Source organism: Myiozetetes cayanensis, unplaced genomic scaffold, assembly GCF_022539395.1.
Source record: "Myiozetetes cayanensis isolate MyiCay16 unplaced genomic scaffold, myiCay2020 scf6-25, whole genome shotgun sequence".
Taxonomy (NCBI): domain Eukaryota; kingdom Metazoa; phylum Chordata; class Aves; order Passeriformes; family Tyrannidae; genus Myiozetetes; species Myiozetetes cayanensis.
The window spans coordinates 22,196,104-22,213,880 of NW_026087853.1; the positions used below are offsets into that span (position 1 = coordinate 22,196,104).

Sequence of the window (17,777 nt, forward strand, 5' to 3'; positions counted from 1 at the left end):
AAATGTATCTGCCACCATGTGTTGTCTCCCTGTGCTGAACACTACCCCTACTTTCTGAGCTGAGGAGGTGCCAAGAACCCAGGAGAGATGTTACAGCTCTAGAAATCACATCAGAGAAAACTGAAAGTAACTAAAGCAGCAAAAGCTGTAGCTGGCAAAGTTCAGCACAAAACAGACAGCTGTTTCCACCTCAGTCTTCAATTCAAGAGGCCCAAATTAAATGTACATTGTACATTTAGTTCTGTGGCTGAAGACATCATGGTACTATGGGAAGAAACCCTAAATCCTCTTGAGGAGGGCAGATGAGACAGAGTTTTTGCATAAACCAGTGGATGTAATACAAGCTCAATCCCTCAGTTTTATTGTTAAATTATAAAATAACACAATTCAGTGATTCAAGTCAGTCACAGTCCTTTTAAGGGCAATGCATTCACGGGCAAGCTGCTGTTCCAGACTGACAACACATCACTTGCTGGCAAAAGCCATGATCTGCTCCTAAAAGAGAAGAAAAAGAGAAGTAATTAATAAACATAATAAGCATGTGTTCTAAGAAACAGCTCTAGGTGCCTTCCCTTCTACATGGACAACAGTTCTTGGCCAGCATTTCTAACCAAGTGCAGAGCACCTATCCCTGTTTGCTAGACAATTAGAGATTTCCTTTCCCTCCCAAGTAGCACACTACCGGTGTTCCCAACAGGTTCTGTGGTCAGAACCTGTTGTGGTCATTTGGGTTTTTTTGCTTTAAACAGAGAAAGAGAAAACAATTCCAGGTACTGAAACAGCTACATAGTCTTCCTTAATAAAGACCATGCCAGTGGCAGCTGCTCTGCCTTAGGAACATACTGCTTTTCTACTTGGGTAGTGTCTCAACTGTGACACAAAGGAAACGGGGCACCTGTATTTATCAGGAAGATGATTTGTGGAACAAAAATTAAAATTCAGTAATGAGGAATCAATGTACTGGTGCTTGGGAGCTTTGCGAGCAAACGGCTTAAGGAACTTCACAGAAATCCGGCAACGAGATCAAGATGGTGAGGAATTTAGGCAGATACAATGCAGACCCTCTGTTTGCAGTGTAAGACAGAACCTCCTCACCACTGCCTTCCTCGAGTAATTTCCATCATAGAGGTTTGCACTTCTGCCACAAGGGAACGATTTCATGAGGCAAAACAGCACAGAAACGGGTAGTCTGAGCTGCACACTGCACCTGTGATGTCTTAGTGAAAATGGGGGCTGTTTTTTAATGTGCATTGGTGGAATGCAGGTTCAACATTTCAATTTCATAGATACAGGTCATATATATAGATATAAATAAAGCCAAAGACTTTCAATAACCTCTAAGCCCAATTACTGATACAGAATATAGATACTTGTATCCCTTGTGCTGCAAGAAAACAGTCACTACTGAGCCATCAGTTATTGGGGAACTCCTTGGCTCATTCAGGACACAAACCCCCCAGTTTGAACAAGTAGCATTTTTCCAACGAAAACTGTTTCATTTAAAACAAACAAAAATCTTTACAGCTTGTGCATATTTCATGAATAGTTTTGGACAATCCCTACAGCCCTCACTAAAGCGAGATCCTTACTTTGACAGGAGGCAGGGCATTCGTTGCTTGCAATCCCCATGTCCTCAGCAACACCAGGGGAGCCAGCCTTGTGGAGTAGAGCCTCTTTAGCAAATCAGTAGCAGCTATCAAGGAGACGTTGTGCCTCTGACGTTCTGTTTCAAACTTCAGGAGATGTTTTAAGGAGCCTGGAAAAGATAAGTGAATGCTTCTATTAAACCTGATGCACCACAAACAATTGTGCATGTTATCTCTATAGCAATCTCCCCTGGCAACAGAAAGAGAACAGCGAATTGATCCATCAATGAAGACCTCCTTCCGCCAGCTAGTGCTCTTCATCTCACCATCTCTAATTATCACGTGGCAGAACTTTACTTTTTTTAAAGAAGTTTTGAAATTTGTGGGATGGAAACTGCATCCAAGAATCTTAAACTGCTCCACAACCAATTGACATCTCAGAACAGTTTTGCTGCAACAAAGCTTGTGCCTTCCAAACGCAAGACAGCAACATCCTGCAACAGAGACAATGCTTGCCCTGCTGTCAGCAGCAAAGACAGATCTTACTGACACTCCATTGTCTTGGATCCTTACCCAGATCACTCCCATTGAAGGCTGCTGCACTGAGGTGATGAGCTAAACATGCAATATCACCAAAGCCCAGGTTTACACCTTGTCCTGCAAGTGGGTGGACTCTGTGTGCTGCATCCCTGGAGCAAGATAAGACAGAAATTTATTTCCCTTCTTGAAGAAAGCCACAATGGCTGAAAAACCCCAGAAGGGACCAGTGTAGCACTCCTCACCTCTGCAGTGAACACCACCTTACAGTGTGATTTTTCCAGTACCTCTCCTTGCATGCTATGCTGAACTACCTGACTGCCTCTCCAGTTGTAAGAAGCAAGACAAAGGGGAGATAACAAAAAGCAGTTCTGAAAGGAAAAATTATAAAGAGGTGACTAGCCAAAGTCCTCTGTCAGATTGAGTGTGGAACAGGCCTTAAGGTTTTTGTAAGTGATCTCAGCACAACAGGAGGTCTATCAATGGCACATTGCACAAACACAGAGTGGACAGAGGTCATGAATATAACGGAGAAGGGGGATATCATTCAATAGAAACAAAATCAGGTTCTTTTATAAGCAGACATCTCTAAAGGACAAAGCCAGACATATTGATAAGGGAGTCATAAAGTTAGAGAAATTAAATGAAGTGTGGGTATGAAGTGCAAGATCATAAAGATACTTTACCAAGCTGTAAAGCACAGAGTGCTCCCAAGAACAGAGTGGTTCACAGGTTGGAAAGATGAAAAGCACAATCTGAAGTGTAGTACAGCATCCAAGCATTACTAAAAGCTACCACCATATTGCAGCTGTGGCAGAGGAAAAGGTACATGCAACCTTAGAATTTAAAAAATTAGACATTTTCCTATTTCAACAGGGCACTATGCAAAAGCCTATGACATCCCACATGGAATAATTTGTAAGGAAGGTGAGTTTAAAACTCAAACTGGTGCACAGAATGGCTGCTACAATGCTTGAGGAAGTACAGGTCCAACATGAGATATTGGATTGTTCCATCAGACTATACAAATGAGAAACAGGAAATAATTATCTTGCAATTTACATACATAATGGACAGAGAGCTACTCATGCAAAAGGACACAAGGGCACACAGTACGAATTGGGCCTGGATAAAGTCAAACTGAAATAATATATTATTTCTAACCATCTGATTTGTTGACTAGGAGTCGCTATCCTTGCATCATTTCTAACCACATGCCACCCACTTACCCAAGGGCCACCACTGGGCTTCTTACCCAATAAGAGCCACGCGGTGCTGGACATACTCTGTTGCATGCCCCATTCCAAGAGGGAACATGGCTCGGCTCTCTGGATCTACTTTAGCAACACTTGGGGGCAGTTGACGGACTGCAGTCCCTGAGGGCTTCAGGAGTGAAATAGCAGATCGAAACATGGCCCCAGCAGTGTCAATGAAGTCAGAGTGGTTTATGTTGCTCCACTGAAAAAGACAAACTAGACCTTTAAAAGAATGCAGCTGAAAAAAAAAATCAGAATCACTTCCAAATACTGAATTTTAACCACTTGGACAAAACCTATACAGTAGAAAAACTATCGTTTTAGGACATAAAAATTTTCAACTAGGATGAGCCTACCTTCTTACCTTTGGAAATTTAGGTCAACTTCTGTGACTTTCTGAACTAAACTAATTCAGTCCCAAGGGGTCATCCATTCTTTGCTAAGTACCTTTTAATATCATCCTCACCAGAGGAAGGAACTTTAGAATCCACCTCTCCCACTACCATCACTTCAAGCTACAGGGTTCGACTCTGTTTCTTAAAGCCTCCTACCTGCCATGAGGCTGATACTCACAAAGGCAGAGTTGATGCTATCCACAAAACTTTCCTCATCCATAGCGAGAAGTTCCGATGCATGTTCATGAGATGTAGACCAGACCAGAGAGCTGGCAGTATCAGACAGCTAATTTAATAGAATGTCAAGGGGAAATATCAAGAGAAAAAGAAGCAAAAATAAATGTTCAGTGCAAAGATTTCCCCACTGCCCTGCCCCGCACCAGTCTCTCTGCAAATTACTCTTCCAGCCCAACTTACTACAAGTGGGAAATACCAAGGATAAAGTGAGAGGGCAAGAGGGGAAAACATGCAATAAATGAAGAGTGAAGGGCAGATGCACAAATTCTTAAAAGACAGAACTAACAGAGAAAGGCACAGGCAGAAATAAAGTAACCAGAAAGAACAGATTACAAAACTTTTCAAAATATTTGAAGAAATTTTTCTCTGAAGAAATACAGAGACTTCACCTTACCGGAAGAAGTGCAATTGGCCCAGTGGGAAGGAACCTCTGCCATGCTACATTGTTGTCTGTGGCCTACAGTGGAGAGAAGCCAGTGGACAGTTACGAATTAGTGACCTGGAGCACCCTGATCAAGCTGTTCTGCTGCCTATGGAAGAGTCAGTTAGCAGAATTTTACCTCAGATAAATGGAGAGTTGCCACCACAGCTGATTGGTCATACTGATGCTCAATGTTCTTAATTCCAGCTTCCCTCCGGACTACAGAGTTATGACCATCTGCACCAATCTGCAGAACAGATACAAAGCAACTTCTTTAGCTCCTATAAAGCCAGTATCTCACTACAAACCTCAGCCTGCATGTACCCATTTTCTGTTCACTCACAAAAAAAAAACCCACCTGCCCAAAACCCAGAAAATGTAGCCCCTTCTGCTCTTGTCTAGTTCAGCAGTCTCCTTGCCCCAGGTACAGAAAAGGCTATCCACTGTGTCCCATAGCATCTCTGACAGAGTTAGCCACTCACCTCACTCAAGCACTCCATGTGGGTGCAGCAGCACACATGGAATCAGAACCAAATCCAGTGGAAAGGACTTGGGTTAGAGATGCTGCCTGATCAACAGAAATAAAGAGCTTAGTTACCAGCAGCTTGGTCTGAAGTCTGCGTCCATCAGCTAACTCAATTTGGACCCAAGGGCTTGTGTCACAGCTGTGGGAGGGAAGGGGCCACGTATACCCAACTGCTCTGCTCCTGTAGAAAACCTCCACCCGGTCTGATGGGAACACAAAGTGCCATGGTCACAGCATGATACAGACAGAAAAAAGGAAACATTGCTACAACAGCAAAGGTCACACGTATTTTAACAGCACTGTAGGAGCTGACCCTACAATTCTCAAGACACCCTGAAAGAACAGATCTGAACAACCCCTTGTCACTGCAAGGCCTGCTTTGGACAAGGAGCTACCGGTCTTTTAATTAAGTCTATTTTTGGAGAGACTACATTCTGGAGAATTACATATGCAACTGCTTTCTTGCTGTGTAGCCTTTGGAAGACAAACTTCTCCCTTCCCCCCCCCCAGTTCAAGAAGCTGCCCACGTCTCAAGAATCACTTGTTAGATGAATTTCTCCCTCTCAAAACTTAGTGCATGCAACAGAAGGCAAGTAACTGAAAGCTCTATGCAGGAAATAAAATAATCAAGAAGTTGTCAGTACCTGCTACTGCATCTAACTGTTTTGTGAGAGCAGACATAATGACATCATTCTCCACTATGTAACCCATGTCATCTAAGTCATCTTTCTCAAAAACGATCATGGCTTCAGAACAAGCATCCCACACCTACAAAGAAAAAATACATTACATGAAGTTGCAAAGAAGTGCTGTCCCTTTCAGAGACTTAACAACAAAAGGACATGGTAATTGAGAAATACAGAACTAGAGGAAACATCTTGGATTACTGTCCATTCCTTCATTCCCAGCTGCTAAAGTGCATCACGTAATTCCTGTCATTAAATGATTTAGCATCAGCTCAAAAAGTACTTGCAAGTCAAGTTTTTATCCCTACTTTCCTGTTGCATAAGTAACATATAAAGCTACCCTACCACCTTGCTGTGGGTTAAACCCAGCAGGCAGCTCAGCCCCATGCAGCTGCATGCTCATTCCCCCACATGGGATGGGGAAGACAACTGGAAGGGTAATAGTGCAAAAACAAAACTCATGGGTTGTGGTAAAGGCAGTTTAATAGGAAAAGCAAAAGTTGCATGTGCAAGCAAAGCAAAACGAGGGATTCATTCACCCCTTCCCATGGGCAGGCAGGTGTTCAGCCATCCCCAGGAGAGCAGGGCCCGATCATGTATAACAGTTACTTGGGAAGACAAGTCTCATCACTCTGAACTTCCTTCCTCCTTCATTTTCCTCAGCTTTTACTGCTGGAGTATTACACTGTATGGTATGGAATATCCCTGTGTTCAGCTGGGGTCAACTGTCATATCTGAGTCCCCTCCCAGCTTCTTGTGCACCCCCAGCCTGCTCACTGATGGGGCAGTGTGAGAACCAGACACAGCACTGGCACCGTGTAAGCAAAAGCTGAAACATCCCTGTGTTAACGGTTTTCATCACAAATCCAAAACACAGCCCCATACCAGCTACTATAAAGAAAACTAACTCTATCCCAGCCAAAACCAATACACACCTGTACCTTTATTTTCCAGCTAGTACCCATACCGCAGTGTCTACAGGTTCCACTAGGAATACACCTTTCAGCCTGTAACACCAAGACCCTGAGGACAAGTATTTCTGAGTAAACTGCTACCCACAAAAAAGGAACAGGAAGGAACATAAGCATGGCCTGCCCTTGGCCAAAGAAAGAAAAACCTTTGTAGCACTGATGTAAGCACTTTGGAGGATTCAGAGTAGACAAACACACAGTATATTTGCAGCCCTAAGTCAGGCACCTGCATTCGCCGGAATGGTTTGAGTCTCAGGCTGCAGACATGATCCCAGGCACCAAAACCTGAAAAAGGACACAGATGAATGGAGACACAGGCTCACATGTGACACTGAGACCAAAACAAAACTGAAGCTCAGTGCACACTCTCCTCTACACTTCCTGATTATCAATGCTTGGGGTCAGCTTGCACCATCCCTCGGCAGAGCCAGCTCTGCCTCAGTGCTGTCACAGCTCCAGCATCACATGGTTTTACTGCTAACACAAGCCAGCAGGAAGAAACAAGAGCTCTCCATGAACGTCTGACCTAGCAGACAACTCTCATTGTCCCGTCACTGGGTAATAAAACAGACACAGAAAAGCAGCACCATCATTGTCTAGAACATTTCTTTTCTCATAAGGAATCAAGGTTCAAATCTTTCTTTAAAACGACAATTACACCTCATTAATTGAGGACTGAGTTATCAGACTACAAAGCACTAGGTAGATGCTTCTTTTGTGAATAGAACATTACAGGTGCTGTGGAGAGCACCTTGCAACCTTTCACTAGCCTAATGTCACAAATATATAACGACAAATCAGGCCAAGATACCAGAACACAGATCCCTGACATCAAGAGAAGTCTGATTCAATCACCACAGCTCAGCATACAGAAAACTAAGATACAAAGGCAAATAATTCTGTTGAGTTTAGGATGAAGGCAGCATGTGCTCAAAGGGGTTTTGTTTAAACAAAATAAAACCAGCTCAAATATAAATGCTATAAATGCAAACAATAAAATCATACTTACTGCTTAGGAGGGTTGCTGATCCTGGGGAGATGGAACTGACTCTGTTACTGTAACTATCTGGCATGTGATCATACTCTTTCCTAGGACCAGCCTCCAGCAAAGCAATCTTCTTATCATGGAAGTGGATATCATGCCCTAAAATAAGCAAATACATGCTTTGTTACAGCACTCCTGCCAAAAATCTCATTACTGAGATGGACAACCCTTCTATAGTTAAAGCAAGGATTAATTACACATTTTTTATTTTATTTAAAGTTTACCTTTATGTACAAATTTGTGCCATTTTGTTATGAAAATTCATTACTGGAGTATTAACAAGTGAAACCTGCAATGTTTATTGCATGCACCCAACACATTTTCCAGAGTTTAAACCTTTTAGAACACCTTTTAGAACAAGAGATCAAAATAAAACGTCTTTGATATGTAGCAATTACACTAATGTTTTCTTACATTAATGTCCATATATTATGGCAACGGAATAGCACAGGCAGTTTAACTTTCAGTTAAAGAGAACTTGATAAAAATGAAGAGATGCCTCAAGTAAATCACTGCAGCTGAGCTGGCCACGCTGGCTGCATCCGACTGCTATGGATGCAGAAGGTACTGAGGACAGAAATGGTATCCAGAGTTTGCTACTACAGCAGCCCTAAAGACAGCGTATCCTGGACATATTTTCTAGATTGTGCACAACAATAACCTCTCTGGAAAGGTCCCAGACTTGTGTGTCAGCCTTACATATAACTGCTGGAGGGGATCCTTATGCTGTCTCCGTTCCACCGTGGTCTTATTTAACAATAGAAGCAGAACAATCAGTTTGCAAGGTAAACCCTTATACTTGCAAAACACTTATTACTCAGGATCTTTGGCTCTTCTTTAGGTTTCTGTCACTGTTGCATCCTTCTGAATCCATGTTGCAAATACAGAAGCAGTCAGTAATCTCAGGATCTCTAGTGATACAAACCAAGCACAAATCCATCTTATCTTGGTATCGTAGTGTTTAAAATACAGGATTAGAGGAGGAAACTTGGGATCAGAAAAGGATGGTTAGAGAGATGGAGCACATCTCCTGACAGGACAGGGTGAGAGAACTGGGTTTGTTCAGCCTGGAAAAGAGACAGCTTAGGGGTGACCTAACTGGGATCTTCCAGTACCTGAAGGGAGCCTGCAGAAAAGATGGATAGGGACTTTTTACAAGGATATCTAGTGACAGGACAAGGGGCAATGGTCCAAACTGAAAGAGAGTAGGTTTAGATTAAATAATAGGAGGAAGTTCTTTGATGTGAGGGTAGTGAGGCACTGCAACAGGTTGCCCAGAGAATCTATGGCTGCCCCATCCCTGGAAGTGTTCAAGGCCAGGTTGGATGGGACCCTGAGCAACCTGATCTAGTGGAAGGTGTCCCTGCCCATGGCAGGGGAGTTGGAACTAGATAATCTTTAAGGTTCCTTCCAAACCTGACCACTCTATGATCAGAAAACGTTTTCAGCTACGGCTGAAACGATCCATCAGCTATTTAAAGGTGACCATATTTGATAGAAACACCGCAAACAGTCTGCAGAATTCAAAGCAATGGCTCCATTAGCAGAAATGCACGTACACGGATGGGGCAAGATTCACCACAGATCATGTCACCAAACAGCTTTAAGTCAACTTTAGAGCACAGGAAGATCTCACAGCAGGATCCTGAACATTAAGATCCTAAATGGCAACCAGAGTTATCCCACACTGCGGGCGAGAAGGTCACAGCCTTACCCAGGGCGGCGGCCATGGCGCTTCCGACCATACCCCCGCCTGACACCACCACATCGTAGAGCGGCTGTGAGGGGGCGGAGGCGGCGGCGCGGAGCGGGGCGCGGGGCCCGGGCCGGGGCCGCAGCCGCGCCCAGAGCGGGCCCAGCGGGGGCAGCAGCGCTCGCCCGCCCGCGGCCGCCATCGCCGCGGAACTGACGGCGGGCGGAAGTCGCCACTCGAAACCAAGGCAACGCCTGCCACGCGAGGGCAGCCTTGTGTCTGATTGGCTGTTTGAGGCCGTTAGGGCGGGCCTAAGCGCCGCTGGCCGCGCTGATTGGTGGAGGCCGGGAGAGGTGTGGCGGAGGGCTGAGGCGGCTGCCCGGCCTGCAGGTGAGGGCAGGGACAGGTTGGGGTCGCAGCCCCGGAACGAGCACTTCCCGATTTGTCCAATTTCTTCCAGGTGACACGACACCCCCCTAGGCTGTAACACGCCGACTCCTCCGATTCCCATCGCCGGGCGAGGAGCTGGGAGCAGCCTCTCAGGATGGGAGGCCGGCGGTCTCCGTTAGAACCGGGCGCGCCGTGCCAGGCAGAGTTATGGGGTGACCTCGGGGTGCTCGAAGAGGATGAGGAGCTGGAGGGTTTCAGGCGGGAGGTGGAAATTCTGCGTGACAAGCTGAGGGAGGCTCTCAGGTAGGATGGTGCCTGGTAAGGATGGCAGGATGGCATGCAGGATTCCTGCTGCTTCTGGCCAGGGACAAGGCAACGCATGAAGTCCTGAAATACACGTGTGTAGTGCCAAAACAATGTCCACGAGTGTAGTCACAGATGGGAGGATGGGGTCAACACGTGCCCACGTAAGCAGCATTCACATAAAACAGCACAAATCCCCTTCCTGCTCATCAGTTAATCATGCTTAAAATCTGCCAGCAGATCACATACCTTTCTGCCCAGCATCCACTCTTCAGACCTGTGGTCTTTCCAGCACTGAGCTTCCAGATGTCTTTCCCTGTGGTTAGTCTAGTTTGACGTTCACTAGCAGACCACACATGCATGCTCTTAGAAGGAAAATAGTTTATAAAGAAGGAGAGACTTCAGCAATCACAGGGCAGGTATATTAACCAGGAGCCTGTTTACAGGTGATCTGCACCTTCTGTTTCGCCTCTTTTTTTTTCCTTTTCCTGTTCTTGGTCCACTCTGATTCACCTTGATCCTTCATTTTGCCTGTGTTTATTACTTGCCTGAAATCTCGTAGGTTTTACTCACTTTCACAATTACCCTCAAACATCCTGTGAGAAGTTTGCTGTTTTAATGAGACCGGGATAGTCTCAGGTGGGTTTTTGTGCTTTTTATCAGTTATACGGTCATCTTCTCAGCTACACAGTTTCCAACTGATCCTCTTAAGAGTTGCACTAAAACAGTTTCTTGTAATGACCTACCCATCAGCATCTCAGGAATGCTGTGTGCACCTGCGTGCACAAATTGCCTGTGCAAAAGTTGGACTTCCTGGTTCGCTTGTGGCCCTTGTGGCAGTACAGTGCTAGCAGTGTAATGAATTGCATGACAAAGCTAAGCAGCTGTAACTGCCGCTTTATACATGGAGAACATGTAACAGGCAAAGCTCTGCTCGTGAACTTTGGTAGCAAAGCAAAATATGGAGCCTGAGAATGACAAACCGTAGGCCTGTCTTCTAACAAGCAGCTCAGCCTATGGTGTCTTTCTCTTAATCAACAGTGTCTCCCTTCTTTTAATTCTTATTTTTTTTATAATTTCACTTATTTCCCCTTCATAATGTCTTTGTCTTAGTCAAACATCTGGTAACAAAAGGCAGTCCAGTTCTTTGACCGACCTCACCTCGGACAGTACCTGGGATCAGCAAAAGCCTCACTTATTTCCTAAATCTCGCTTAAGGCCAAAAAGTGCTTCATCTCCCTGGATTCCTTCCATCACCATCCCTCAGCCTTTCAAAATGACACTGCGGGAAGCTCGCAAAAAGTCTGAGTTGATGAAGTCATACATGTTTCTTGAACTAGACAAACAGAGAGACAAAAGGCAAAGCCAGGATGAAGTCGAATGTCAGAAACAATTCCGGGCACAGCCTGTACCTGCCCATGTGTTTCTGCCCCTTTATCAGGAAATAATGGAGCAGAATGAGATTCGCAGGCAAACAGCAACACAGAAAAGAAAGGAGCTGCTACTTTCAACACAGCGGCCCTTCAGTTTCCTGGAGAAGGAGGAGAAAAAGAAAGAAGCTATCAGACAAAAATTCCTGTCAGCAGCAACCCCAAATGAGAGCTCCAAACAGAAGCAAGACAGTAAAAAAGTTCCTAAATCTACTTACCACCCACTTCTTGGAAATAAACTCAAAGGTAACATGCCAGGGCTCTTTCTCTAAAGCACCTCCCTACCTGTCCCTCGCCATCTCCATGCTGGGAGGTAAGATCACAGCCCATAGGGTATTACTTGAAGCATAAGCCCAGTGTCATTACATCCCCTAGTGTTGTCTGGTCTCCTGTGTGTCACTGGTTATCACATTTTGTCTAGACACCCTACAGCAGAGTGTCCTAAGTTTAGTAGAAACAGTGTCAGCAGCAACAGTTCTGTTCCACTTCCCAGCAAACATGGGCACACTGAGCTCTTCAGACAGATTTCCCTTTGCTGCAAATCATGACAGTTTGGGAACCCTTCCCTGCACTGGATTCCTTACCTTTGGTCACACTAAAGGGGCTGAGATGATTCGTGGCACAAACATGAAGACAGCCGTAGTGCCATAAGTGTCCAAGGTCCATGCGGTATCTTGCATCTGACCATTACTCGCACTCAGGTGCGAGAAGAGAAATGAATGTTTCATATCTCAGTCAATGAAAACCTATAAATAGACTTAAAAATGTCATATTTTGTAAAGAGCAATATTGATTTTTTTTCTGAAAGGTCTAAAAGTTTCTAAAAAAAGTTTCTAAAAAAGTTTCTAAAAGCAAAAAACCAACCCCAGACAACTGTTTGCATTTTCACAAATATTTAGTGTTGCACAAGAAGTTACTTCAGTTTGATGCTATACTCTGAAACACATTCTCTCTATGGAAAGTTTGTCACAGAAGTCACAAGACATGGTCTATCCATCAAATGTTTCTCACTTAAAATCTTTCCCAATATAGACAATTTCTGGTGGATATTACATAGATAAGCTGTCATCCATAACAAGTTTATTTGAACAGCCCATGTGGACCATACCATCAACATAATGACATAAAGTCCCATATGAAAAGCAGAACCTTGATTAACCCTTCTGCAAGACAAAGGGGCACAAGTTACCTGGTACCCCAGAGACTAGGAGAAGACCTGTTCAATAACTTGCTTCAGTAATTGAAAGACACATCTAGAAATTAATGCCTAAGAAAGAGACCCTACCATGTTTTTTTCTGGTATCTTTGAATTATTTTTCCCTGGGAGACAGAGGAGAGAAGGGCTGAAAGGTAGGGAAAGAGAGCACAGGATATCTGGTCTCTCATATATGTGAACTGCCATCATAAAGGAAAGTTTAGACTTGGGCAGTGGCAATTTCACAGGCTTTTACCTCATTCATACTCTTTTTATTGCTTTCCTTTTGATTCACTAGAAGCTGAACTCTACAGAGAAATCCGCATTCAAATGAGAGCAAAGGATTTGCTCGAGAGTTCGGTGGCTCCAATAGACACCAGCAACCGTCGGAGGGAGCCTCAGTCCCGAACTGCCACCAGAACCAAGCAGGAAAGGCTTGGCTTCTTGCAGGACAAAAGTTTCAGCTTCAAGCCAAGGATTAATCCAACAATACCGGATTTTGAAGAACTGTACTGGGCATTTCAGAAGGAAGCAGTAAGGAGACAAGAAATCAAAGAGCCAACTCGTAATAAGCCATTCAAGCTAAGAACCTCCAATCTCCATGCCAGGCAGAGGCAGGCTAATGAAAAGATAAAGGTGAGATAGCTGGATATTTCTGTGGTACTGCTTTCTCTTGATCAAGAGTTGATCAAGATGCTATAATCAAATGCTATAAATTTAAGAAGTTGATATCTTGATCAAGAGTTGATCAAGATATCAACTTCTTAAATTTATAGCATTTAAGTATGGATGGTTAACATCCCATGACCTCTGCCCTTGTATTGAGAGTACTGCTGAATTCTAGGACAAAACCACAAAACAACATTCTACACAAGGAGATGAACTATGACAGATAAGGTCGACCCACCCTTTCATAGCCCTAATCATGTCTTCTTTCCCTCACCCTTCAGCACCTCCACTCTGCTGGGGGAAGAGAGAAGAATGAATGCATTGCCCACATATTCCAACTGTTCTCTTTGCTAGGCAAAGAACAGAGGAGATTCTGTAGTGTGAACAAATACACTGAATAAAGGTCCATTTTTTTCAGGATTCTCAGAAGCTTTCCAAGGTTTCAATGCAAAGAAGTCATTCCCTGACCAGAATTTCTTCTCTCTCTTCCAACACCCTTCCAGTGCATATTACCGATGCAACTAGAAGAAGGGAATCTGCTATTAGGTAAGTAGGAAAATTTGTCTGTAAGACCATACACCAACTAATGACCAAAATGGAAGAAAAAACATCAGTATTTTCCCTCATCACATCAACTACATGTTTTCTAAATGTTTCTCTGTCTCCTTTTTTTGCTGAGTCTTGCTCTGTCTCCCAGTTGATTTGGGAGCTGCGTACTTGTATGGCTGAAATTTTGCTTTTCTCACTGGAGGACTGCAAAAGTGAAATTCCCAGCTACCATGTGGTCTGGCAGTCCACAGTGAGCTCATTAGTAACTTTTTTTCCTATATAGACAGTCCCAAGTTAACAAAAAGGAAGGGGACAAAGAAGGAATTAATTGGCAGGAGAAACAGAAAATGAAATGTCAAGCTATGCAGAAGTCAGTGAACAGCCGAGCAAAAGCACTGGATCCTCATAAAAGTCTGGAGGAAACACACAAGGAGAAGTTGAAACAGAACAGGTCAGTATCCTATTCTGCACAGAAATGACTGTTTGCTCCACCAACTGGGGATCATCAGATAATTCTTTAGGAGGAACTGGGTCTAAGGACATTCCTAGCCTAACTGTTTTTTGCTCTTGTACCCATTCCACATTCGTTTGGATTTCTTGACAATGCCACACTATTCCTTCCATACAGAATGGTTTCTTTTAGATTAACATTTGTAGAAACTCAAGTTACAAACCAGTCAACTGTAATGTGTAACTTGGTAAAGCACACTTAAAACAAGGTTTTCTAAAAATGCGAACAGAGGTTCCTTGCTTACAGTCTCATAGAAGAGCTTTGCTAATGGGTCCATAACTTGCTAGCAATAGGATATTTTTTTTGCCTTGCATTAGCATCAAGAGAATGACCAAAGCAATTTAAAAGTGAAAGTTACTGAGGATTCTTCATTCCTGATCAGCTACAGTCAGAGGAAGTCTACATTACACAGGCAATTTTTCCATTTCAGGCAAAAAATGAGAGAGAGAACAAAAGAGTACAGAAAGGAGCTGGAAGAAATGCAGCTGCGAGTCAAGAACAGACCATATCTCTTCGAACAGGTCACCAAGGTAACTGGTCAAAGCCCCTGACTGTTTCTGGGCAACAGGATAGATTGTCTTTCATTTAAGACATGCATGAAGAAGTCTAGTCTCAATTCATGGATAAGAAGGTGCAAATGGTTGCATAGTTTCTTGACTGCACTCAAAATAATACATGGAAGAGCCAGTCAGGTAGAATTTAATTCCTTCCCACCACCTGAAAAAAAACACTGACTTAATTCTAGGAGCTTGCCAGTTCCTATTATATATTACAATCGCAATATATGGTGTGGTCAAAATCAAGGCTTTTAACACCAGAAATTATATGAATACCTATTCTGCACCTGAATGCCATAGACTACAGTCTAGAAATGCAAAGCTTTTTTCTTAAAACCCTCTCCAGTTCAGAACTTTTTCTTTGTACCTCTACTCCTACTAGAACATTAATGACAGTTACGTCACATCTATCACCTGCTGACTCTGCAATCTGGGGCTGCATTCAGCACATCTCATCCATCTCCAGCTGCAAATCTGTATTGCATCTGAGGTGTAGATACAGTCTGTACTCTCTAATATACTCCCTGTATGTTTTTCACTGGGTTTTCTCTTCCAGTTCCACATCCTTGCAGGGATGAGAGCTGATTAAAGTACAAGTCAATGTACAAAAATACATTGACAATATGCTGATTTAAGATTTCTCAACAGAAAGTACCCTCCTGGTCAGGCTTTCTGTTCTGATCATGGAGGCAGAGAACATATGTATATGATAAATATTGGTAACAGCATGCCAGGTTAATAAGAATGCACCGGTATCAATTGCATTCACTCAGATTTCTATTTTTCCATACAGAACATCTTAATCTTTAGAACTGGCCAGTCTCTGGAAAACCATCATCTCAGACTACATTGATTTGCAAGGTTCATTTGCAGGCAGTGAGGATATAGGATCCAAGATACTTGGTTTTCAGCTGAGCTGATATGAAGCTACTTCACAGGTGCTCTCCATTTATCAACTCCACTGTTTTTAGCTCTTACCAATTACAAGCAAACACATTTCCAGGATTTCCCACAACTTTTCTTTGCATATATTCTCAATTTGAGTGTCAGAGTTGGGACTCAGACACAGGTATGCTAGTCTGGTAAGACTGGAATGCTGTATAAGGAGGAGAACAGGAGAGGGAATTAAAAAAGAACTGAAGCAGGAAAAGGTGAGCTCTGGCTTTGTGAGACATGAGACATTGTCCTAATATTCAGTTATGGTACTGTACTGTATGGATTACAAAAATTTTGGACAGGAGCTTTCGCTGTCCTTTTGTCCCCATTAGGAATGTCAGGTGTGCACTTTAGAACAAGTTGACTGTTATGGGAAGCCCCAGTTCTACATGCTCACTGTTGTAAGTTTCGATTTCACAGCATGATGCTCGTCAAGGAGCAGAGCGTCGCTACAGAAACACTCTCCAGCAGGTTGGCCTAAGCGAAGAATTTGTAAGAAGAAAAGGGAAAGATGCCACTGACTTGCTGGAAGAAGAACCTGATGTTCACAGGTAATAATACAGTACAGCTCTTTTGTCTTTGACTTAAAGTATTTTCTCTGTTCATGAAAGCATTCCAGTTTCTATTGTGTAGGAAAAATCAACTTCACAGCTCTTATTAAGCATCGTGGCTTCTCTGTCTGAATTCCTATTACTGCAATCTATTTCCTAAGCACGGGGCAAACCATTTCCAGTATTAGACACTCACTGTTTCTGCAGACTGCCCGAGCCTCCAGGAGAAAAGGACGACTGTACTGTACAGGAAGGAGTACCTCAGGAGGAACAGAGCAGAAAGGAACCAGCAGCATAAGAGCTAGCAGAAGAATCCATTGATCATCTCTTGATTTTTTAAGTCCAGGATTCTCCAGGTTAATCCTCAGGAACTTAATGATTTAAGCCGACACCTAAGAATGGCTTTGGGGTAAGTGAGATGGGAGAATTTAGTAAAGGAAAAAAAGACCAACTGTTGTTTAGAGCATGTTTTGTCCAACCCAGCAAACCCTGCAGCCTCCCTTAGTCTTCACATGTGTTTCCTTGTGTGAGCCGTTTTCCTTTCTTTAATGGGCAACAAGTTTAAAACTTTGAAGCACTATCTTTGGATACAAGTAGATATGAAAGATTGAAGAGGTGCATCCTCCAGTGTCAGCTCCTTGCATTCATGCCACAGAAGCAGAGTGGAAGAGGAGAATGCCTTTCAGTATGGTAAACCTTGGTTTAGACATATATGTGGTAGAATGCTTCCAAAGAAGGTGTTTCTACAAAAACAAATACCAGGATTTGACCTACCTTGGGAGAAGACTCAGAAGGAAGTCTTTCTGTGGAGTTAACTCTTCTTCAGTCACTAGTCCCAATAGTAAGACACAATGATCTTCCTATATTAAAAAACCTCCCATATTTCATCATCTGAAAGTGTTTTAACATCTTACCAATTTAGGTCATTAATTTGGCCCAAAACTCAAACAAAATTATAAAGAAGGTTGTAATTAAATAGGGTATCACTTTGAATTGCTGTTGTCCTAATTCTACTATTACTGTGATATCAAAAATGAATTTTGGCAGAAGTAAGATTACTTACGTAGATACCCTAGGTATTACCTGTCAGCATGTTGCACTCAAATGCCTGGCACATCTTGAATGGTATATTTCACACATTAGTGATCTTCCTTTACCTGACAGTAATAACCATTTCAAAAGTAAAAATCCTTACTACCTGGAATGACAACACCTGGAATGTTTCTTGAGAATTTTGCACTTCTGAGATTAAAATATTTTCAAATGACTGTCATGTTTCTGTAGTGTTCAATTTCCTTGTCAATCATCTTTTCCTCACTTTTTAAACAGAAAC

The 17,777-nt window shown here is 43.1% G+C and overlaps 2 protein-coding genes across 2 annotated transcripts; one reads left to right on the forward strand and one right to left on the reverse strand.

Annotated features, from left to right (window-relative positions):
* Positions 1–338: 338 nt before the first annotated feature.
* COQ6 (coenzyme Q6, monooxygenase) lies at positions 339–9,864 on the reverse strand. The gene is made up of 12 exons (XM_050335097.1): positions 9,375–9,864; positions 7,625–7,759; positions 6,842–6,900; positions 5,603–5,726; positions 5,031–5,161; positions 4,572–4,679; positions 4,406–4,468; positions 3,953–4,060; positions 3,379–3,581; positions 2,160–2,275; positions 1,590–1,756; positions 339–495 (listed from the first exon to the last, which is right to left on the reverse strand). Exons 1-12 carry the CDS (start codon positions 9,862–9,864, stop codon positions 466–468), a joined length of 1,734 nt encoding a protein of 577 aa, XP_050191054.1. The 3' UTR covers positions 339–465.
* Positions 9,865–9,897: 33 nt separating this feature from the next.
* FAM161B (FAM161 centrosomal protein B) lies at positions 9,898–17,711 on the forward strand. The gene is made up of 8 exons (XM_050335098.1): positions 9,898–10,046; positions 11,160–11,722; positions 12,970–13,307; positions 13,759–13,886; positions 14,173–14,340; positions 14,831–14,930; positions 16,314–16,444; positions 16,652–17,711. The coding sequence occupies exons 1-8, from the start codon at positions 9,898–9,900 to the stop codon at positions 16,740–16,742; spliced, it is 1,668 nt and encodes a 555-aa protein (XP_050191055.1). The 3' UTR covers positions 16,743–17,711.
* Positions 17,712–17,777: the final 66 nt, after the last annotated feature.

Excerpts from the sequence above, each read along its gene's own strand:
- FAM161B (XM_050335098.1), top strand. The coding sequence starts at position 9,898 with ATGGGAGGCCGGCGGTCTCCGTTAGAACCGGGCGCGCCGTGCCAGGCA. Across the intron at positions 11,723-12,969 it reads TCTTGGAAATAAACTCAAAG|AAGCTGAACTCTACAGAGAA; the intron begins GTAACATGCCAG and ends TTGATTCACTAG. Across the intron at positions 16,445-16,651 it reads GAAGAACCTGATGTTCACAG|ACTGCCCGAGCCTCCAGGAG; the intron begins GTAATAATACAG and ends CTGTTTCTGCAG.
- COQ6 (XM_050335097.1), bottom strand. The coding sequence starts at position 9,864 with ATGGGAATCGGAGGAGTCGGCGTGTTACAGCCTAGGGGGGTGTCGTGT. Across the intron at positions 7,760-9,374 it reads CGCCATGGCCGCCGCCCTGG|GGCATGATATCCACTTCCAT; the intron begins GTAAGGCTGTGA and ends TGCTTATTTTAG. Across the intron at positions 5,162-5,602 it reads ACAGTTAGATGCAGTAGCAG|ACCGGGTGGAGGTTTTCTAC; the intron begins GTACTGACAACT and ends TGTTCCCATCAG.